Source organism: Perissodus microlepis, chromosome 17 (genome assembly GCF_051167445.1).
Source record: "Perissodus microlepis isolate ML-2025 ecotype Zambia chromosome 17, ASM5116744v1, whole genome shotgun sequence".
Classification (NCBI taxonomy): domain Eukaryota; kingdom Metazoa; phylum Chordata; class Actinopteri; order Cichliformes; family Cichlidae; genus Perissodus; species Perissodus microlepis.
The window spans coordinates 10,916,828-10,941,939 of NC_140477.1; the positions used below are offsets into that span (position 1 = coordinate 10,916,828).

General features: G+C 40.2%; 1 protein-coding gene across 3 annotated transcripts in view; it reads right to left on the reverse strand.

Moving 5' to 3' along the window:
- The window catches only part of plxna4 (plexin A4), a 248,709-nt gene that overhangs the window by 100,508 nt on the left and 123,089 nt on the right, over positions 1-25,112 (reverse strand). For all 3 annotated transcript variants that reach the window (XM_084909874.1, XM_084909873.1, XM_084909875.1), the window contains exon 4: positions 7,803-7,931. In XM_084909874.1, coding sequence (XP_084766000.1) covers positions 7,803-7,931 — 129 coding nt within the window. The remainder of the gene's footprint in view (positions 1-7,802; positions 7,932-25,112) is intronic.

The window sequence follows — 25,112 nt, forward strand, 5'->3', positions numbered from 1 at the left end:
CAAATTGGATAAGGCGAAAAAAGATGGATGCTAATGTTGTCCCATTACTGTACATAGTTACTGCAAGAACCAAGACATGTTGGTCAGTAAACACAAAAAAAGTACTTGCACAGAATCTAAATCTGCACAGAATGCGTCATTGGGCCCTTGGATAAAATAAGGCCTGTATCATGAAGAAGGAGTGCACTGTTTGGACTATTTCCAGTAGCCAAGATGCTCGGAGATGATGGTGACTCACTTGAATGACAATTTTTAAAAAAAATCTAATTTCTGTCTTCTTTTATTTAGTGATGTCCTTGCAGAAATTAGTTGAACAAGACTGTGAAAACAGACTGAGAAACATACTGCAACAGGGAAAAAGTTACCAAGTGAGACAACGGGAGAAAGAAGAACGGGGTAACATTAAAAATGGGACTTTGTATCAGGGAAGAGTTCGCTCCAACCTTGTCTGCCCCACTTTATTGACATTTTTCAGAAGCTTGTCAGGCAGCAGTGATCGCGACATATCAGCTCTCTTCACTTGCCTTGTTAGACCACAATGTGCCTGTAGCTAAACTGGGACACAACATAATATGCACATCTAAACACCCTCGTAACTTCCATCTGCACACTAGAGAGGTGAGAGAAGCCAAACTCCAAGAGATGTGGTAGAAAGTTTCCTGCTGACAAAAATTAAAGGACGCTTGTACTAAACGTCTTGGATGAGATGCAAAGGCGCAATACTTCTACAAATTGGCTTGTCGGATTTCCCTTGGGGGGTGGGGGTAAAAAAAAAATCCATTTGACTATGGTACACATTTTCAATAATTCACACTTACAGATCTACATTTGCTACGGTGAACATAAATAATTTAGCACAATGAGCGTCGAAGTCACAGCACTTTCCAGCAACAGTTTATATGCTGAATGAGAAGCTTTAGTATAGGTGGGGAAAAGAAATACCCAAGCACGAGGGCAATTTAGGAACATGGCAGAAAACAATCTAACCACTGGCTCACAGCTCAGTGGCTGGCAGGATAAGTTAATGCATTTGCTGTGTTTGCTGTAGGGTAATGGTATAGCTATGGGAACACTAAAAGATGAATTGAAAGAAAAAGACACAGCAAACAACCTCTGGAACAGCTCTCGAATGCCCTCAAACACATGTCAAGGCTCGGCACAGTCAGCTGCTGACTAATGTGCTTTGCCATTAAAATCATATTAATAGAAATTACATTCTCGTGATTGGATCCAAGTTGTTTTTACTCCAACTGACATAAAACCCTACTTAGAGCAGTGGTTCTCAGCATTTTTTCTGGCATGAACCACTTCAAAAGCTGAAAAAGATTCCTGCACCACACGCCACAATTTTTCAGTCATTAAAAAAAGATCCGAGTTAGCTTCAGCTTTGCCTCCTTTATTTTCCTATTCAAAACACATTCGTTTGATTTAATTACATTTTTCCCGAGTCAAACAAAGATCACAGTTTCAGGGCCACAGACTTAGCCGTAGTGTTTGTGGACATGTACCATATTCTTATTATAATTCAAAGTTATGATTCTGTGCATTTCACCAAAGCCATTAATGGAAAGCTTGCAAGATTAATGCAACGAGATCCCTCTCTTTGATTGGATGACCTTTATTTATTAAATATGGAAAAGAAAGAATGTATGCGTTAAAATAAGCTTTTTATATCAGAACTAGTCACAATTCATCACTTCAGAGGGGCAACGAATATATTTATAGCTTTTACTAAAAATGTTGCTGTGTGGTGTGCACTTCAACTCCCTTTCACTAATGGTGAAATGATCCCGGACATCCAGTGACACCTCCTCATTCATTCTACCCAGGTGTAGTTGACAGATGAACCAGTGTTAACAGAATAGCAACATAATAACGGACTACGCTACCAGCTCATAACAGTGGGGTTGACCTGCCCTTGTCACTCAAACTGCAACCTTAGCATCCATAATGACACCCAGTTCTATAATCTAACTGTCCCCTTTATACCAGAACACCTATTTAGCCCACTAATAGGATGACTTGTGCATGTGCGTGTGCACATGTGTGCGTATGTGTGCGTATGTGTGAGTGAAAAGAAGATCCAATTAAAGGACAGCCAATCACTGAATTAATGAGGGGAAGGCAGGGATGACAGATTACTTTACTAGTATGGAATTGGGGGGGAATGGGGGGGTGGGAGATTGGGGGATGGTGCTTGGTTTAAATGACAATGGGGAGTCAGATACAGTTAGAAATGGGATACAGATGGAAAGAAAGGGGGATCAAGAGAAAACACAAAAGACTGAGCCCTCATGTACTTTCATTTGAGAAAATATCAGGGGCAACAAGAGGCAAATTCTGTAACCCTGAAATAAAACCAGACTAACAAACATCACACAGTCACAAGATGGAGCAAAGAGGCAGGAAAAGGCAGCAAAATGAATAAATAAAACACGCAAGGACACGAAAGAAATACAATGTCGACATCATTTTGAGAACACACAATACAGCGTGAGAATGTGTGTTTGTCTAAGTGTTTGGCCAGCTTCCTTCTCTAATGAGTGTATAATTTGACACAGACAAGCAGGGTATAGTGTGACTCTCAGCACGATAGTCAAACCCTGAAGGCTGATTTATACTTCTCTGCCAAGATGTTCCAGTAGTTCTGCCCCATTGTAACTTATTTATAATTGATTACAGTTAATTGCCAACTGATTTAGGCAAGACAAAAAGACTATAAATACAGCGTGACACACTTAAAAAGTAATCATTACTTTAAATGCACTTTTAAATTAAACTGTAATTCTGCACAGAGACTTTATAGCTACTATTAATTTTCTGCTCTCGTCCTTGGCTGGGTTTTTCTTTTTTTCTTTGCAATGAGAGTGACAATATTCACCTTTACACTGAAGATGGCTTTGCTAGTAAAATAGCAGATACCAATACACACGTTCTGTCAAGGATAAAGAAAAAAAACACTGGGCTGCAGAATCATTATAAGGCCCAACTATTCATGTTTGATTTCTTTCATTCCCGGTGTGATTTCAGAGTGATGATTGCTGGGGGAACAAAGAGTGGATCTCTCTAGCATTAATAGACAGACGAAGCTTCCAGAGCCTTTTCCCATCTTTATATAAGTTGTCTTCATTGTAAATTGTGTGAAAGACAAATATGAGCAACAAAGTAGTTCAGCTTTATTCAGGTCACCTTTACTTCCAGCAGAATCTCAAACCTCAAAGCCTCTGCTTGAATCCATTTCTAGGAGAGGTCTCGTCCCTCATAATGATACGCTTAATGTTACGATTATGTGACTCGTGTGTTATGTTATCTCCTTTACAGTGATGACATCTCAACCAAACCGAGCAACTATATACGATGTGCTAGATAATCCTCTCCACTTCCAACAACCCAAATGAGGGAACAGTTTAAACATTGGGGTTTGATCCTGCCAGTTCTGGAGACTCAATCCCAAAACGGAGCAACCAATTATTGCAGCATGTCATGCCCAAATACCATACTAACACACTTTGTGTTTTTTTTAACCTCCTAGGTCCCTGCGTCCACATATGTGGACATCACATTTTGGGTTATTTAGACCAAAATACTCAATTTTGCTCTACAAGGGCCTGATATCCACTTACGAGGACATTATACTGCTGCTGTTCGATCGAAATTTTATACGAATATCCTCATATGTGGATCTCATTTTTCTTGGAAACAAAAATCAGGTAAAAAAAATATCTGGTAATTCTTTGTCTTTACATTCATCAGGTCTCAATTAGCCCAAATAGCGAAGAGAAATTAAAATTGCATGCCATGAAAGAGTTCGGGTCTTAGGAGGTTAAATATTTAATCTATTGCTTACTTTCACATAGAAAAAAAATTACTGAACATATATAAGCAAATAAAAAAAATGAAATGTGTGCCAAATGTAGTACAATAAGAATCATTCTTATTAACTTCTTCTTTACTTTTGACAAAAGAAGTGAGCTTTAAATTAATTTTTAATGCTCTTTCTCTGCGTCTTCTCCTCCAGTATAAGTATTTGACCTTCACTGTTCGGTGCCGAGTTCACACAGCAGCCAGAATCCAGAGGCATCCCCCTTCTTGGTCGGGCATCGCCAATAAGAAGGGGAGTAATTCAAGGCTATGCACAGTATGGGTCCAGCTATATCGACCAGCTTTGTTCTGGCCTCCTGTTGTGGGCACCCTTGGTCTTCTCCTTCTATCCCTTTTTGTATTTCTCCTTCTTTTCAAATACCATACTCTCCGTCTTTGAGTATCTGTGTCCCAGGCCCCAGAAACAGCAGGTGGCCTGTTGCTATCGACCAACTTGAGCTGTTTTAATAGCGTTTGACACTCCCGGGAATTGGCAAATGTGTATGTGTACGCTGGATGTTATTTTAAACTGCCCCAGTGATCCAGCAAATAGCGTGGTAGCCAGCACTCCGGTGTGGTAGGGTGACCACAACATGCCCTTTGAACTTGGCACTAACTGTTAAGGCTGATAGCCAAGAAATTTAAGGCAATCTGGGAATAAAAATCAGGCGCCAATTCTTTTAAGTTGAAGCAGCAGATCTGAATTAAGGCCAAAAGCAAAGCAATGTCATGTATGTTAATGGCAAATCTTATGTGGGTAATTTATTTGTTGATTAAATGTGTAATAAATAAAAACAAACACGTATTATGTCAGATTATATCTTTGTTTGAATTTGTAGATGATTTATGAAAAGCTGTTTTGGCCTGAAGCAATGGCGTGACAGGAAACAGTTCAACTAGACATTGCAGGAAAATCTTCAAGAACTAACTTGCTGAGAAAAAAAAGACATGCTGTGCAAAACTATAATTTCAAAATATTGTTGCGACATGTTCTCGACATTTCACATGCAAGAATTTAGGCTCATCTCCTTCAGTAATTGAAGGCACTTGGAAACAGAGCTCTGATTCACAGAAAAATCAGGACAATGATGGTCAAGTTGCATATTTTAGCTGTCTAATCGACATTGAGATTTACAAATAGCTAGTTTATACTACTTACTTAGGACACACTGAGGTATTACAGTGAAGTAAAACATCAATAATGGACTTAAAATAGCGATAACCTATGAAGGTGTTGCTCAAACATAAAGCAAATAAATGAAACAAAGTTACTCTTAGTTGTATGTCTCATCCTTTTCTATAAACACTTCAGGACTAAAGAAGAATGTGTGTTTGTGCACTGGATTTATCTGTGTATTTATCTGCATATTCCATGTGGGGTGTTCATTAACTGCTTTCTCTATTTGTATGTATGGTAATTCCCAAATGTTCCTCCCAAACAGTTAGTGTAGGTTAGCGCCGCAACTGGGCTAATAGACTAATTATTACCAAGGCCTTATGCAGACACACACACGTAAACACAGACATAAAACACACGCACAATGACTACAGGACAAAAAAACTCCACTCCATGCTTCTTTTTTTCAATATAAGCTAATTGGCATGCAAATTAAAAAAATACTAAATTTGTAACACGATGTTGTGCAATAAAAGCGAGACATAAAGAAATCTAACTTTAATGAGGGTAAAAAAAATGGAAGTCAAATATTCTTAATAATTCATTTGTTAATCTGTAGTATTTTTTTATAAACCCAATTACATGGACTACAATCTAAGAGAAAGGGAAATAAAACACAAATTCTCACACTGCTGGTTAACAGATTTGCACAAAAGAGTAGTAATTGGATGCCGTGACAAATAACATCCTAAATGTCCTTATTTTGCTCACTTGTGTTCCTTTGCTTTCCCACTCTCTCTACAGATAGGCTGACTAGGAGAGGCAATGAGAGCACCATCTGAAAGGGCACCTTCAACTCACTGATATTTTAAAAGGTTATCGCGATAATCTGGCCACTTAAAATGTGCACACATTTACACACGCATACTCACACACACACACACATACACACAAACAAATTGCAATGCACTACATTAGTAAATAGTGACACTTCCACGGTGCCAGAGAGGTCTATAATCCTCTGGAAGCTACAAACAATGTGCAGGGGTAACAACTGATGCCAACAAAACAGCAGTGGCCTTCTGTGATTGTGGGTGGCAGGAGATAAAGCGGCGAGAGAGAGAGCGTGAGAGAGGGAATGATATGCACATTATCCGTACTTCAGAGCTCCTGCAAAATTATTTCTAACAGTCGCATTAATAATGAACAGCAAACAGAGACAGCGATTCACTGGTGGCTTGATTTGGCCTTTATGATTTAATTGCTAACAGTGCCTCGTGGAAAGTGTTGCAGCGGTTAAATGTAACTAAATAAATGCTGCAATTAGATGCAGTTCTGAGGTGCTGATACGCTACATCGGCAAAAGCACTGAGTCACCTGCAGATTGCCCTTACAGGAGCTGCTTGGCCATGGAAACCCATGATGTGAAGCTCCCAGCTCATAACTTTTGTGGTGATGTTAACACCAGATGAGGTGTGGAACTGTGCCTCAGCACTCTGTAATCCTGCTCCCATAACGTTATGTCGTCTGTCAATTCGAATTGCTGTGGGTCCAAAAATATATCCACTTTCCAAAAAACTGACTTGTTACAATTGTGGGATCCTATTACAGTAGCACAAATTCTCCCCAAATGACCCATTCTTCATGATTTTAAAGGCAGAATGCATTGCTGGGTGCGTGATTTTATTCACCTGTGGCAATGGGACTAAAATTAAAGCTGAGTTCAAAGACTAAGAGGTGTGGCCCATTACCTTTATTGTTGGTGCATTGTTAGGCCAAAGTTAAAAAAAAAAAGTATGATCTTGTTGAGATATATAAGGAGCTTTTTACTATTCTATCTAATATGTCTCTTCTGCATTGTCCTGTTTCTTTCCTCTCACCCCTTTCCTTCTTTTTAAAAGGGAGTTTTTCCATCCCATTGTCACCAAGTGTTTGCTCATTGTGGGTCAACTGATTGTTGGCAATTTTAATGTATTATTGTAGGGTCTTTACCTTCAAATATGAATCATTGTGCAATGAGGTGACTGGTGTTCTTTATTGATTTAGCACTATATAATTAAAATGGAATTTGAAATGAATCTATGTGTAAGTATCCATCAGTATGTCAACAGATTTTTCAGTTATTTTAATGCTGTGTTGATAATTACTACTATTGGTAGCTTTAGTTAAGCAAAGTGTGTGCTTATTTCTTTGACTGTAAATGAGTGCTACAGGCTTTTGAATTTGCCGTTTTATGATTGTGACCTTGCTTTGGTCATCATGCTTTGTACATGTAAATTACGATACAAATCCATGCCTGTGTTTTGTGTTGAACATAAAGAGAACGTGAACATCTAACATAGTCAGCCAGTCAGAGAGGTGTCCATTTACGTGACTTTTCGTGGCGCTATTTTGGCAAGGTTTTGCCTCTGATAGGTGTTCGCCGACTCTGTGTCTGTGTCCATTACATAGAGTGCTGCTATTTCACTCCACATTCCATGTCATCAAAGGTACCAAGAGAGATGTGTGAATCTGCCTGCTCAGACATACACACACCAGCACACACCAAAGTGGACTAAGACCACTCTTCTCTCTCGCCATAATTCAACACATTTATTCACTCCAGCTCTACCCTCACAGCCTGTTTCTATAAAAAGACATGGTCACAACATCCAATGGTCCATCTAATCCTCTTCCCTCCTCTAGTCAGGCTGTAATGAAATCCTCTATTGCCATACCAAAGGTTATTCTACCCTGTGACATAAGGAAATGATAAATGCCAGTGGTTATGATACTGAGTCAGCAGGGAGGAGTTTTGATGTATGTGTTTGTTTGAGTGTCTGACCTGGGTCTCAGACATGACATAGAGGTAGTGATGGTCAGAAGAGAAGGCCATGTCTCTGAGGATGGGTCCATTCTCCACAGCCTGCACAGTCTCATACTGAAGGGCACGGGAGGAGCCATCTACACGAATCTAAAAACGAGAAGAGAAGCACATTAAAAGATTAACATACTGCATTTATTATACATTTTCAATCACTCTTTCACAACCACTGCGCTCATGGGTACTGCAATCATGACATTAAAACTTCACATGAATCAACTGCTAAGTCCAATTACATAAATGTGTAAATGAGTAAATGGCTAAAGAGATAACATCGAAATAAAGAACAGCTGAGGTGCAAATAAGAAACACAGGAGAGAAAACGGTTGCCTTCCAGGAAGGACTTGGCAGTGGAACAAAGGTGGTATCTAGGACAACAAAGCATGCAAATACAAATGAAGGAATCGTTTAAAAGGTAATTTTGGATGTTTTTATTACCTAAAGTGCCCAGGATATACTGACTTGGGATTTTTGCCTTGCATCAAGGCTGTCGGTGCTGTAGCTGAGAAGGACATCTTTCTCTATCACAGTTTAAGCCATTCAAAAGCGATTATGGTAATAAGGCATCTGGGCAAGAGGTGTGGTCTACGGGCCCCTAGGTGAGTTTACTCAGCAGAAAGTGCATGGAATTGAGCCCACGCACACTTGCTGATGTGATGGAAGTGGTCTGGGTTGTGCCAGAACATCTGCTTACATTGTTTCTCTCTCTCTCTTCTCTCTCTCACACACACACACACACACACACACAATCAATCTGATTGTGTGCGCTGCAAATGATCCTTTCCAAATCTTGTCCTCTGGCTCCATTTTTCCAGTAACACAAAGTCCTGACTCTACCTAACTAAGCAACTTTCAGCACCCAATAGAATAGACATACACACACAGACACACACACACACAGCCCTTTCTGGGTTTTTTCGACAGGTGTGAACTAAGTCTTGTTAAAGTTGTGATGACTCTTGGTAGTTCTTTGTGCTCTTCAGCACTTAAGGGTTCACAGGTAACAGGCATAAACAGGAGATAATTGGATAGGAAGCAGATGGTCGACTAGAGTCACTTTTTGATTAATTATAATGACCCTAGGACATCATACTCTGTGTTCTGTCTGAATATCATAACCTGATACACCTTAAGTTAAAGTCTCTTTCAGGTCAAGAAGCCTGAATGAACCTTTCAATAAAAGGTGGTTATCTTTGTTAAAGGCTGGATAAAAAGGACTGGTGGGCATTTACATTTTTTAAACTTCATCTTAAGATGGATTTTTAGGAAATTACTCTATTTTTTTCTCTCTCTCATGCCTTTGAATTTCCATCACTAAACTTTTAAGGTAATGTTAAGAAACTCAATCAGGATGTTCTTTATAGTAAGTGACAATGTTAGTTGGTTCTACTTTTCCTTTACTCTCTACATAACAAAAACCAAAGAATCTGCAGCTCTTTATAGTTCAAAGCAACTTTTCTTTGTCTTTGCTTTGACAGTCAACTATTGTAGAGCAAAGAAAGAAACCTACTATAAGTATACTGGCTGCAGCTTAAGTGCTGCCCTATCCTGCTGTTTCTACTGATATCCCATTTCACAACATTGCATTTCTTTAAACAGACACCTTGTTTAACCCCGACTTCACCCCACTCTCCCTCCTTTTTTGTTTCTCATTCATTCTCGTTCCTCTCTCTTTTTTTCAGCCTCCTGCTTGGCTCGTGTAGTGACCTCGATCTCAAAGAACCTTGAGTTCTTTTTTTCCACTGGGAGCCATTGTATGCAGGGTCAGTTGCAAAGAAAGGAACAGGAGGCAAATAGGAGAGAAAGAAAGAAGAGAAGGAGGCAAGAAGAAAGAAACTTTCTTGTAAGCCAGAGCTCAATTCAGCAGGTGGGGTTATCTAATCTGCCCAATTGGGGATGTTAATTTTAGGTGCTAAGCATATACGCACAGCATTCATCATTTGTGCATGTGCATGCATGGAAACATGTATCAGTTTACCTCAACAGCATGTGATAAAGGTCTCAAGTCATTTGCTGTGTAGAGTTAAAGGGCTGACAGTCTATAGCGGTCACTGGATGTAGAGTTTTATTGTGTTGGGAGAGATCCACAGTCACCAAGGAGCGAAGAGGCTTCAAGGGGAAGTTCCTGTATATTATCCCTCAATCTGACCACCAACAAAACAAACGAGCCACCAGGGAGCACGGAGCACGTCTGCAAGAATGCAACGCTAGCTGGTTTAGTCACACTGGGACCAGAGGGGAACGCACAAGGGAGAAAGACTGATTTAAATCAAGGACCAGTGGTCTTGTTTGTACAATAATTGGCACATACAGAGGGGTTGTAGCTTTTAAAACAGAGTTGTCTTCATCTTCTTTTATATCAATCTCTGCTCTTAGAAGAATTAATATAAAATATCCACTTAGTGCATGAAAAGTCCTTTATAATTAGACAAAAAAAAGACGCAACAAACAAAACAGCATACTACTATACCACTTTTATTTTCTTGATGAAATGCTAAAATTAATGACATGGTTTGTTATGAACCTACTAATCCTACATTCATTATCAGAGACAGTAATTATGAATATATCTTAAAGTATTTTTTTTTCATCAGCCTCAAATCATTAAGGCAGCCACACTGGTGCTAGCCAATATTATCAGATTCCTTTTCAACAGTAATAAAGTGGATTAGCTGCTCTATGCTAAATGGATTACAATGCTAATCTCTCCTATCACATTAGCACTACACAATAGACATTCACTGCCAGACAGACTTCATTTTGCCTCAGATTAGTGGGAAGGTGAGGGATGCACTAGGCCCACATATAGATGAACATGCAAGTGATTGTGTGTGTAGAAACATTAGCAGTTCACTGTCTCTCCCTTTCACACTCCTATACGCACACATACAGGCTTCCTGGCTGGAGATGCTTGTAGGAGATACTCTGGGAAGAGCCGGGAGATTTACTGGCACTTTTGACTCAGGGCGCACACACAGAGCATACAATATTTTTTTATAGTCCCGACTGTGCCCGGAGGACCATGCAACTGATTCACACCATCACAGTTCGCATATAGGAAAATCCTCCACAGAGTGACTACTTTGTCCAGATATAGCATCCACCTAGTGGCTGTGACAGATAACTACAACAGCTGCTATTATGAACAGTCGGCTCTGCAGTGACAATGTTGTAGAGACACAAATAGGATCTTGTCTCAGTGATCATACTGTCTCAAGAATACATTTAGTGCATATAAAATATTTTTATATAGGCCTTTAAAGCTATTGGGCCCGACTATTACAGTCTTATTTGCAATCCACCAAAAAGCATAAGCAGAATGTGAGTGCAGTGCTGATCAAAAAGAATGCATCTAACGGCTATAGATAATTTAATAAAACAGTCAGAGTGCAGAGAAAAACAAGTGGAACATCATATGCAGATGGTACTTCCTGCCTTGACTGTGTCCATGAAAAATCATATGCCTAAAGTCACCATTTCCCTCTCTCCATGGGGCTAACAGCTAGCAGAAGGTGTGATACAGACGGGGAAGCCGTTCCAGTGTGAAAACCACAGGATTACCCTTGCTCAGTTTGCTCATATTGGCACTCTATGCTACAAAAGCACATGGAAGGTATGGTATTTCCTCTAACTGCATGCTTGCGGGCTGGTAAAAGCATAATGCTAAGAATAATTCACGTGATGTTCAAAAATAAACCCTGTGTGTTAAGTGTAGGGTTATTTTGTATAAGAAAAAAGGGAAAAGCTGTAGAAATGTATCAGAGGACAGTAAAGAAAAAATACACAAAATAAGATTATTGCAATATGAGGGACACAGACTACTTGTAGTGTCATGGCTGAATCAACAGACACCTTCCATATCCGCAGTCAATAATGCTGTTGCCCCTCTGGAATCCTCTTCCACTAAAAATTGCCCTTTGAAATTCAGTACCTCTGGTTACACATCTTAGAACATCTATTGATTTGGGATAATCTCTGAACTTGGGCTGCGATTGTGTAGAAACCACTTTACATCAAACGGTGAGATAGCTGGTCCGCATGTTAGGACTAGACTAGTTAATCATCAAGAGAAATAAAAATACTGCTGTGATTAAATGGAGGCGCTACGGGCACGACCACACTATCTAGATAACAACACATTACCTAGAGCAAACTGAAGGTAGCACATCATTAGCTTTCCCTGCTTGGAGGGTCACAGTTGGAAGCTGGAGCATATCCCAGTTGACACTGAGCGAGAGGCGGGGAACACACTTGTTGCCAATCAATCACAGGGCTAACACAGAGACACAGTCAACAATTAGCGCTCACACCCACACCTGCAGTGTATGACCAATTTGCACTAGCCAGTTAACGCGGCATATGCTTACTAGCCACTTTATTGGGTACTGAGTTATATCCCCTTGTGCCTCCAGAACTGCTTAAAATCTTTATGGTATAGATTTAACAAGGTGCTGAAACATTCCTCTGAGATTATGATCCAAATTGGCATTAAAGCATCACACATTTGCTGCAGTTCTGTCATTTGCACTTATGTGATATGAATCCCACTCCATCACATCCCAAAGGCGCTCTATTGGGAAAAGATCTGAAGACTGCAGAGGCCTTTTAATTACAGTGAACTCATTTTCATGTTCAAGAAATCACTTTGAGTTGATTTGAGCTTTGTGACATGATGTGTTAAAACTGGGGTCATAAAGGGATGGACATGGTCGGCAACAATACTCAGGTAGGCTGTGATGTTTAAACGATGCTCAATCATCAGTGATAATAAGGGCTCCAAAGTGTGCCAGAAAAATACCACCCACACCAGTACTCCACCAACAGCAGCCTGAATTGCTGACACAAAGCAGATTGAATCCATGTAGTCATCTTGTTTATCCCAAACCTTGATGCTACCATCCAAGATGGCAGAAGTGGTTATGCAGTCCACTTCCATGTGCCTCAAAGTTCAGTGTCTTGTGGATTTGGAAAAGCTCTTCTGCATACCTCGATGAAAAGTTGAATGTTTTGCACTAAACAAAGTGAGTGTACATGGACTTTGGGAGGAAACTCTATTAAAATTGAGCTTCTGAAACCAACAAAAAACTTCAGGAGGGAAACTTTTTGAATGAGCGAGGAGAGTGAGCGAGATTGCAAAAATTGTGTCCTTTCCTACTATGGCATGGATTTTGGGGTGGCAAAAGGAAGGCTTGTCACACAGAGTTGCAGTCTGTTTTGCATGGCACACTAACAGGCCATGACTGGAACACACACCATGACCAACATGCTGCTAGGGGAAGCCAGAATAAGCTGCTGACTAAAGTATCACTACGGTCTGACACGTGTCATGCAACCACAGTGAGGTGAGTGGGCTGGAGCGGAAAGTCATCCAAAGTCATACAGCATGCTGGCAAAACTAAATTTCCGCAATATTTGTGACAGAAATTTCCCTAATCCTGTGAAACATGCATATGGGCAAACTCAGTGGTCTGCCAGCATCTCTGCAGCTGAAAGGGTCATGAACCCTTGTGTTTTGGATATGCTAAAATAATGCTAGTTTTCATTGTTTATGCTTCTTTTTAGTCGATAGACATAAATATATACTTAAAACAGAGGTAGTTAAATAAATTGATTAAGGATGAATATTTAACAAATGTGGCTACAGGAAAGTAGTGGGAAACTCCAAAGATAAAGAGAAAATAGCTTCATTGGATACTAAGGAAGGAAAAGGTACAGAGAGCCACATGAAGGAATATCCTTCAAAATAAAACAGGAAGTAACAGAATCTAACTAAACTAAATTGAAAATAAGAATAAAGTCAATAAGAATTCAGATTTATACACCCATTAGTGTCACTTCACTGAAATATGAAGCAATTTAATTTAATTAAGAGACCTTGTACTATTTTCACAAGGTACATTTAAAGATTTACCCTATAAGAGACTTTCTCTGTCACTTTACTTATTCTGTCGGTTTTACAAACTAAGTATTTTCAAAGGTATGACAAAATACAAGCAGCACCATCAAGTTGTCTGCAGGTCATGTATATAGGAGCTTCAGCTTTTTCCGGTTTGAGATATCAGTCATAAACATTCTGGACAGTGCACACTACGGCCAAATGCCAAAAGACACCTCAGCCTGACTTGCCACACTCAGGCTCAGGTTTTCACCCTTGTTTTAAAGCAGACAGCAGAGTGTTAGATATTCATCCAGGCAAAGCAGGACATATATTAAGAGCCTAGAGAGAGACACAGGCAGACAGAGACAAGGGAGAGCAACATTCACGGTGAAAGAGACAGGAAAAAAAGAAGAAGCAACGTATCGTCACTACATAATGGCAATGTGTCTCTCCACGCGTTCTATTCATACCGACAGCAACACAATGGTGGCTGTCTGATTGCCCAAATCTGTCCAGCTCGCTGAAACATATGGCAGACTGAGAGAAAAGAGGACTTTGGGGGGGTTGAGCAGAAAGAATAACAGAAGGAAAGGGGGCTAGAGGCAGACTGGCTCCATCTCTCAGTGTCAATCAATGCCAGAAAAAACTCTGCACTTCCACATTCAGTGCCTCGATATTTAGCTTGAGGCGAGATGGACCGGTGCAACACTAGTGGGAGAGTGTAGATAATTTGACATTAATCTCAGGGTATTAACAAGGATGTTGCACCCAAATGTGGGATGCCAGGCTGGTTGTGCAGCATTGTTAGAATACAGAAATCTCATATGATCCGCTAGCTATTGCCAGCAAGAGTTATTAGGGACAATCAAAGACAGACACGTGGTTTTATCCTGAGAAGATGATGTCTGGCGAGGACGCTCTAAATCTGTTCCATTTCAACAAGTATTGTAGGTGACACATAAATTACTAATGCTATGGTTTTTCTTTCTACATCTACATTGTCTTTTGGCAGCGTATTTTATATTTTATGACAAGCTACAATAGAGTCATCTTGTACTTATTCAAATGGTACAACACTGACTCAGTGGTTTACAGCTTTCCTTTATGGAAGTAAAATATTCATTCGGTTTATTAAAGACAGATTTAAAATCTTTTCCCCCCTCTCAACTCAGCTCCTCTGTATTGGAGGATGAGTTGGCAAAAAAAAAAAACCCCAAAAAAACCCCCACCGACTGGAACTGAACTCATTCTATGCTTTAATTCACTATTCTCTGTTTTATGTTTGCAATTAGGCATATCTGCTACACAGCAGGATTTTAATTAATGTTTTTCCCTGATGCCTTCTCTGTGAGAGAAGGTGCTTTGTGGGTGCAAATCAAGGAAATGTCATTGTTAGCGGGGAAGCAACTACAAAGATTTGCATGGCCATTGTCAAAAATGTGGAGAAATACGACTTCTACAATGGTGCCCCCGTTGAGTTTAAACTTCTTTGGGTTAATTTTCTGTAGATGATTTATTTTGGCTTGGCAGTTTAGGAATAGAAGGCATGGCATGATAAAAACCCAAAAAAACCCAAAACAATTGCTGGTCTTTTTTTGATAGCTCCAGTTGTGTTCAGATTAAGCTGGTCACCTGTGTGTACCCTGCCTGTTGCCCCATCATGACCCTGAAGCAGAAGAAGATGAATGGATTAACTACCTTTTAGATTTAACTGACTGACTTGTCCTGCACATAATCCAAATACAGCACAGACCATTTCCTTGCTGGTTAAAAAACTAAAACGCAGATGCCGGGCAGGTAGCAGATGACATAGATGTGGCAATATAAACTAATAAATAGGGGAAGTTAAACACAGAATCAGACATAGCATATGTGCACTTAATGCGACTCCAGTAAATATTTTAACTACCTCCCACCTGAGATCTGACACTAAATCAGGCCGAGCTGCAGGGGGACCCCTGGTTCGGTGACTGACCGCTGTAGCATTTAAGGTGTGGTACCTGTTAGCCTGCAGGCCCATGTGGCCTACTAATCTAACCTTATCCACCTGCTGAGAGATAGAGAAGGCAAGAAGAGAAGCGAAGGACAAGAATGTTATTGTGGGAGATGATCGTGTTGGAAAGGGGACAAGTGTCCGGAGGCTTCCTAACTTTCCCCCCTGCTCTCCTCTCGTCCTTCAATCGCCTCCATGGCTTCAAAGGATGAGTGACAGGTTTCCTCACTATCATTGCCTTCAATTTTGAGCTGCCTTAGAGCACTGTGACCAGGCAGGGGGCTCACAGCTCAGCTTTTGTTACTCATTTCCCGGCTCTGCTATTTCTCTGCTCTTTTTCCATCTCTCTCTCTCTCTGCTGTTCTGTCTCCATCTTTAAGTCATGAGGTTGTCTAAAATACCTGCAGGCTTTTGGCCAGTTCAATCTAGAGAACATTTGTGACCTCTTGACTTCTGATGTCTCACTCAGTTTCTCTCATTTACTTTTTCTCTGCCCATTCTGAAATTTCTGAAAGGTCTCTTCTGTCACAGCTGGGACTCTGTACTTTACATGTTATCTTCCATTCACTGTCTGCAATTGTCCTTACATGTCTTTAGATTAAAGATCATTCACACATGTAGATGTCTTGAAGACTTTTTTTTTTTTTTTTGCTTCATTACTCAATACAAAGTCTCTTGGAATATGGTTAGTGTTCATTGTTGCTGAAGTCTGTGTGGAAGTGGGCAGGAGGGATCCAGTGGGCAAAAATACTTTGCTCTTTCTCTGCAGTTGGTATCAGCTGCTCCATCTCATATGCTTATGTCTTGCTTCATGTCTTTGTCGATCACTGTTTTACTTCTGCCATTTTCCTTTGCAATATGGATCACCCAGTCTGTCTTATTTGGAGTCATATCCGGAAATTAGATGTGAAAGGTGGACCTGACCTACCTCATTAGTGCAAACAAATTACTAGCCAAGGAAAGCCCATATGCATATTTGTCATTCAAAGCTATTATTTCGCCTAAAGTTCCATGTTACTTCATTTAGTCTGCAGTGATAAGAGCTGCTGTTCCTGAAACCTATGCTGCAGCGACTGGCAAAGGCAACAGCATAATATGAGGGCATATCACCACCTGTGTCTCTATTAGCGGTGGAACCTGGTGGCAGTGCCACTGAGTAGAGTGAACCCCATTATATTTTGAGACCAGAGGCCATAGTGTGAGAGCTACAAGGCTTTGGGACCCATTAATGAAGTCAACATGCCCCCTGGAGAAGTGAGGGCACCATATCAGCCTATTGTATCAAACCAAGCCTTTCAGCTGACACAGCATTGCAGAAAACCAGAGCTACAGATGCAGCTCATCAGGATGGATGTAGCTCACAGTCGATTGAAGAGTGTACTGTATACGAAGACAAGTATTATACTCTGAGGTCTATGGTTTATGTGTGACATAAACGGAAATGCTGTATATGGGCATTTGTCCGCACTCTGAGAATTGCAGGGCCCAGGACACTGGACATGTGACAAAGCAAAAGATGGTTAGCTTGATGTTAGAGAAGCAGAGGAAACATGAAAAAGCAGCAAATGCTCAAAAGGAAAACAATGGGAATAAACATCTACCTGTTTCCTGTTTTCTCTCTTTCCATTTCCCTTAATACACTGGATCTATTTTTATTGTTATCATCCTATTTAATATCTTTCTAATAAAGCTTATAGTTAGGGTTGGATCAGGTGAGCCTGGACCATTATAACTGTCTTTATACACCGTTGCCGTATTTAAACATTAGCACTCTGTCCCTCTCCTATAACTTGCTTCTTGTCCTGTCCTCTTTCTGCTGTCTTCTCTTTACCCTCAACTCCAACTGGTCTTGGCAGGTGGCTGCCCCCCCCCCCCATTGCCAAGTACTTGCTCATAGGGGATCGTGCGATTGCTTGCACTGACTGTACAATATAGCACTGCATGTTGAATAAGCCAGCACAGATCTGAATTATTCCATCTCCAAAGGGAAGGAGAAACATGTGGCATCTGATCCGATACAGGTATCGCACTAACTCAGCAGGTGCCTATGATGGTCTCTGAAACCCAGCCATGCATCAACAAAGGCAGGGAAGATCAAGACTGCTGGGAATTTTTTCAAAAATCACACAACTCTGCAAAATAGTTTGGGGCAATAAAAATAAAGTGATGATATTCCCAAAAGTAAATGATTAACACGCGCAGAAGCAGTTAATAACTAAATTAAATCTACATTTGGTTTAACCACTCTTCGCCTGTGAAGTAGAGGTAATGCTCCTTGTTACATTTAAGCACAGATTTGCAAATTACTTGCAGTAATGATGTTGAACTTTTCTACTGTGAATTTGAACCGTCTCAGTTGATATTTCTCTTCATGTAATTCCAAAGTCACCAGTGCTTAAAAACAGGGCTTTACAAGGACCATCCTGCTGCTCTGATGGTGCTGAAGCACACATAAGAGTTTTAACATCTTAAGTGCAAAAAAGTTTTATTTAATTACAACAACTGTTTTTTCCTTTTTTTGTATTTATCAGAACTTTTGTTTATTTAAAAAAAAAACATCAACTGGGAACTTTTAACTGAATTTTTTATCAGTTATCTAAATCCTGCTTCCCTCGCTGTCAATCACCAAATTATCTAACCACTGAGGATAACGAGCGGAGGATCTGTTTGTTGGTAAACCTTTGATCAGTCTTACACAAAACAGGCGTATATTTCTCTTTGGGATGAACATGAGGTTGGGAGATAAAGGTCCAATGACAGACTTTGATCAGCATTCAAAGGATCACTCGCAAACACCCCCCTCTGTGACCTTTATGCATCTCTTAGCAAGGGGTAACAGGGGTAGAGTGTAGTCTTTTCTTAACAGAAACATACTCTGCTTCTATAAATGTCAATCAGTAGCATATCCAACAAGGGTGCTAGAGAAGGGTCAAGTCCACAAAAAGATGTCTGGGTCTGATAATGGCCTAATGACAGGCTCTGATCAACTTTAGCCAAGGTGAAAGCACGACTTTGAGAAGTCTTTTTCCATTCTTTACCAAAAAAAAAAAATCTTTCTTTTAGTGGTTTTCTATCTCTTTTTTTACTTGCTTATCAGTCTGCCCTCTTTTCTCTGGTCAATACTTATTTTCGGCTTGTTTACCAGGACAAATAGAGCAGTTCATTGACTTCAAGGGTGTGATTGGTGTCCTGGGAGATAAACACAAACATATAAATACACACAAACTTACACTAATACAAGTGCAAAAGAACCCCCCAAAAAATAACAAGAAAAAGCTCAACAATCCTGGACTTTTAACCACTTGACTACTAATGTGGCAAATAAAGAGTCGACAAAAAGGCAGTGTGTATCTGTGTGTGTGTCTATATGCGTGTGTGTGTGTGTGTGTGTGAGTGCGCACAGGTGTGTGAATAATAGATGGGGAGCTGAGAGCCAGACGCTGTCTGAGAGCAGACTTCATCCTGGATCCTGTTACCACACACTGCCATCAGAATAACTCTAGAGAGACAGGCATTCTCTTACACACACACACACACACACACACACACACACACACACACACACACACACACACCTAAAGTTCAAGCACAAAATATGTGCACAGTTTTGTGCCCACACAATCACATACACCAGAATCCAAAAAGGTCATCTTAACACTACCTCTTTCTTGAGTCTCTGGTCAGGTAAAATCACAGAACTGGGTAATGTGACCTTGAAATAGAAGGTTTTCTTAAAAACCCACAAATGTGAGGAAGGAAACTGTTTTTAAACATTTTCCTGAAAAATATGGTATTCTTGTTTGGTAACATTTTAGCAGAATCACACATATGCACAGATTCAATTTATGGATACCTGACTTCAGCCGAAGACCACTCATATTCATGAATTCATAAATTATCGATGCTCTTACCTTTCAGACCTGGGCAGATCTGTGTGTCTATGCATGTGCGCACCAACATGTGCTCTGGAAGCATTCATTGTCTACCATTCAGTTCAATGTTGTGGTGATTTATGAGCTTCCTACCAAAGTTTCTGAGTAAATAGGAAAGCACCTCAAATACAATTCCTCAGAGATAAGCAGGTGCAAGTCTCTGTGTTCCCCCCTTACTGTCTACACAAGTGTGATTGTGTGTATGTGTGCATATATTTGTGCATTCCCTTGTTTTCATCCCCAAGGGCACTTCCTTTTTCCTTTCTCATCTCTCCTCCTTGCCTTTATTCCTTTATTAAACAGACTGGCACACTCCCTCTATTATACCTGTTTTCCCACTGAAGTGAAAAATTGCATTGCTGGTCTAGCAGAGAGAGAGGGAGACAGAGAGGCAGACAGTGAGAAAATGAAAAACAAGGAGGAGGACGGGGAGCGCGAGGAATAACACTGCACTAAACCCTTGAGGCATGTGTTGATTCACCAACTGCTATAATAATGGAAACGTTGGAGGAAAGAGAATGAAAAAGAGCAAGGAGACTAAAGGCCAATGTCCACTGAAAATGGCTTGGATGCAGTCCATGACGCCTGTGTATGTGTCTGGAAAAAAAATACATAACTGTTGTTTTAACAGCTTTCTAGTCAGTCAGCCGCACAGGGCCTGCAAAAGCAAAGCCTCATGATACAGTTTTTACAAGCGCAGTTAATGTGCATTTCACATACTGCAGGTATCTGCATGCATCGCTGGATCAAAACGATTATCAGTGTGTCGTGACAGATGCCAAATAATCAAAACTGTGTGCTCGTTTTGCTTAAACTGTAGTTAGCCTTTTGGAACTAATTATGCCTAGTTAAAGAATGCTAAAAGATTCATTTTAGAAGAAATAACAAGGCTTTTGTTGCATCCATAAAAGTATACTTTATGTATAATGAATTAAGTGCAATAACAAAAGAAAAACAGCTTACGTAAAATTAGCCCGAGCATGTGTTTTCTTAACTTGGTAACCATGCATACAAATGTAATACTTAAAGTCCTGCACACAGGTGATTGAAATGTGTGACCATGGACTCCCTCTTTTGTAATTATTTGAGAGCAATGTTTCTTCTTCCTATGTTTGCTTGGCAATGCAAATACTCTGCAAGCAAGAGTTTGACTTTGCTATGAAAGCCCTCCTACTTCATAACAAAAAAAATGCCCATTAAAAGAGAAATACAAGGAGACAGACCAGATATACTGTACGTATCCCACAGAAACAGGTCAGTTGCTTAAGGTCACTTTTATTTTATTTTCTCCTGTCCATGTCTTATTCTCACTCCAAACATCCACCGGAGGCGAGCACATTAATCACAGCACATAACGCAATTTCATTTCTATGCCTCACCGTATGGGGTACAATACCTCACCCTGAATTATGTCTGACATACTAGAAATATACCATTAGGCTGAGACCCTACTTTAACTTTAATACAGTAACAGGGTTGCTGGAGGGCTTGGCACAAAAAAATAAAAAATAAAAACAACAACAAAAAAACATAATGTATTGCTTTGTGTGATACTTATTACTTGGTGGTATGGCAATTGCTTTCCGTTGTGATGTAAGCTAAATAATGCATTCCGTCTATTCCTGACCTGGTCGTGCATTGCTTGCTGAAAGCATATCCCCTCTCTTATAATGAAGACATCCCAACTACTGTACAGTATATTCCACCTCTTACACTGCCGCTGCAGGAGGGTTTTTCTAAAATTACTGATTTATCAGGGGAGCACATTAGAGTTTCACGCCCATGCATTATGTGATAGTATAAAAGCAGTGTATTGTGCATGATAATAGAGGCTTCACAGTGGGAGTCAAATAACTTCACCCAATAAATAAATGAGCGTGTTGTTTCAGGATGGTTGGTTATCTAATCACAAAGACAAGGGAATAGATAAAAAAAGAAGCATGCAATCATGTTCAAATGAAACTATACTTTAGCAAATGTGTTACACATAAGCATGTGTGTATGTGTGAGCCTGTGGGTGATTACACAGGCAAAACAGGAAAAAAAAAACCACACACACACATACTGCTGTAGAGTGACACATTTAATCCTGTATCACTGAAGATGCACTCTTATATCAGACATCTTTGCCTGCTTTTGGACCTGTTGCCTGAATTGTTTCCTCTTATTGCCTACTCCATGCCTGGGCTAAAGACTTAGCCTTTGGATTTTTACAGTGCCCTGTAGTTAGAGCAGTAAAAGCAACCAGGACACTGACCTCATTTCTAAGGTTCAGACATATAACTTTTACCAACTCACCTGCCTGCTTATGCACTCTTTAAAACACGCATAAACCTCCATTTCAACATCATAAAAGCCAAACTAATGGCTATAATCACCCTACAGATAATGTTTATAGGTTTAGAATTTAATTATGGGATTGACTGGAATTTATAGAGTGTTCTTCTAGTCATACAGACCACTCAATGTGCTTTAGACTTCAAGTCACATTAAACCATACATTCATGCAGTATTTTACCTCTCTCACATCCGAAGAATAACCAATTAACCTGACATGTGTGAGAGGAAGCCATGTAAGCCCAGGGAAAATATGTATATCCATATATCCATACACCCTTATCCACGGTATTTTTTCTGTGCTAACCACTATATGCACTCTGCATTTAGTTGAACTGAATTTTACTTTATTTATAAGGTGCCAAATAGCCAACACTCTTGCACCGTCTGCCACAACCAGTTGTAAATATAAATAATAGCATAACTACTTTCAAAAGATCAGTTAAGACTTTAAAAGTATATCTTTAAGAAATGATAAAGTTAATACAAAGTGACACTCAGTGCTTTTGAAACTTTGCCTGCAGCCTAAAACATATGTTTGGTATACTCTTCTGTATTTTTACTATTCAAACAGTTTATTTAAGGCATTGGGATAATTCGTCTTGGTTGCTATGAAAGTTCAGCTAATACTCGAAGTCATTCTCAGGCTTACTTCTCCCATTCCTCCTCTTTCTCCCTCTCCTGTCTCCACCGCCTCCCAGTCTTGTTATCCACATCCCTTTTTTCCCCCGTCTACCTATTCTGCCCCTTTTACGATGTGGTATATCAAGGTATGACAAGAAAACAGACAAACCATGTGCCACTGGCAGAGCAGAGCAGCAAGCCTGAATGACAGAGAATAAGAGACAAAGAGAAGAGATTGAGAAGAACCGAGACACATCACCTGCAGAATGTTAGATAAAGATGGGTATAAGCTGCACTAAAACTTGAAGACAGATAAAAGTTAATTCTTTTTCGGGGAGAGACAGAGTGAGAGAGGAATCTAAGAGGATATTTGGTGAATAGGGCCTGTCAGCTTGCATTGCGCAGAAATCCTCTTATACCTCAAAATTTCAATTAGGTGGGGAAGCGTTTCGGTGCGGTGCGCTTCTCTCATTCTGCACAGGAAGTACAAGGTGCATGAGGAGGGATTTGTCACAGCAGCGACAGGCCTTCTCCACCTACATTATGATTCAAAGGCGCACACACACACACTCTCTCTCTCTCTCAAAGAGTGTGCCCCCCCCCAAATGCCAAAGCCATTTCGAGTGACAACAGTGGTACACTTGATGCTACTTCAATGTTCAGTGAGCAGTGTTGCAATTGAGTTTGTTCCACTGAAGAGGATCTGAAATTTAAACTCCACAGGTTTGTGTTGGGCTTCTGTCATCTGTATGACAGCTACAATTACACTATGTGTCAACCCTCTCTAAATGACACTGACTTAGAGTAATTACAATGCCAAATGTAACAGCCCATTTTCATGGTCTGCTTTTTATTTAATTCACACCTGAGTGTTTTGCTTTCCTTCTGCATTGTCTGTCGCCAGCTCCCTTAAAACCTCACAGGTGTCCCCTTAAAAATCACCCCAAGTAGTATCAACTAGAACTGATATGCATGTAGATTATGCAAGGCAAAAAAGACTGTGTTACATTGTCTGTGAAAGTTCTCAGTCATCCAGGTCATCGTAGTCAAAGGAGCTTGCAAAGAAAAGCGTCTGGACTTCTTTAAGTTACTTGAAGACGTTTCACCTCTCATCCGAGAAGCTTCTTCAGTTCTAAGGTCAAATGGTGGAGAGTCCCAGATATAAACCTAGTGGGAGTATCCCCCCACAGAGGGACAAAAGGACCCCCTGATGATCCTCTAATCGCCTGAGCCAAGGTGTGAAACTGGGTGTGGGTCCCAATCAGCCAGAGTTTCGGGTGTGTTCCTTGTGAAACCTGGCCCCACCTTATCATGCGATAAGGTAAGATAAGTGTTACATTACTTATCTGAAGTCCTTTTCCTGATATTTCTGACCATTTGATAAATAAAACCCCACTTTAAAAAAAAAAATCATGTTTTTTTTTTTTAATCCATAACTAATCTTGGTAATTTTCCATTGGAGAAACAGCAAAAAATCCTTTGATGCCAAAATGTTTTGTATGCAGGTTTAAAAAAAAACAACAACCTTGAACTTCTTTAATTGAATATGTAAGATCATTTTTGCAAAATGTTGCACCATCACAAGATTTTTTTAAAATTATTTCTATTAACAAAACAGCATGAAGTTCAAAGTGTGCTGCATAATCAAAAGGAAACTTTTGTCCTTCTGGGTGTGATAAAACTTTAGTCACCCGAGTAACTGCCTTCAAACATGGGTGACAAAAAAGCTTCAGCAAAGCCTGACAGGTCAAGAAATATGAGAAACCAGAAGATGTGCAATTACCAAGTTTTTAAGAGGCAGTATACTTAAGAGTAAAGCAGAATATATTTTCTTGGCTGCAAGGCAATAGAAAAAAAACCTACTCATAACCACTGTCGTGATATTTCTATTCCCTTTTCTAACATTTTCCTTCTCCTTTTGGTCCCATTTCCAGGCAGGTTTACTGCAGCTATCCACTATGTCCTTCATCTTCTCACTATCCTAACTCCCTCCCCTCCAAGCAATTTACTCATTTTGCTATCTAACCCTTCAGCATTCTTCACAAACTATCCATCTTGTTAACTCTCAGTCCCACGCTTCCACAAACCTTCTCTCCCCAAATCTTTTTGCCCTTTCTTTCTCTGTCTATCTAGCCCTTCTGGTCCTTTCTTTCCCTAAACTCTATCCTGTCGTTCTGTTCTCTCACCTTTCCTCCCGCTTTACTCTATTCCCAGCCTCCCAGCTGGCTTTCATCTTCCCCAGGTTAGATTACTGTAAGGCACTGCCTGTCTGCCAGCATTCCTGAAAGCTTTTCATCTCTGCTCTGATTCATCTGGGGAGACAGACAGAGAGAACGAAGAAGAGAGTGAGGAAAATAGAGAAAAGGGAGAACTGAAGAGGATGCTAGGAGAGGAGAGACAGAGGAACAGCGATGAAGGAAGAGCATAAGCCAAAGAGAGAGATAGAAAGCTGTGTTGCGTTGCGGCTATGGATTTCAGAGCCTTCAGTGGTTAACCTGCACTGCACA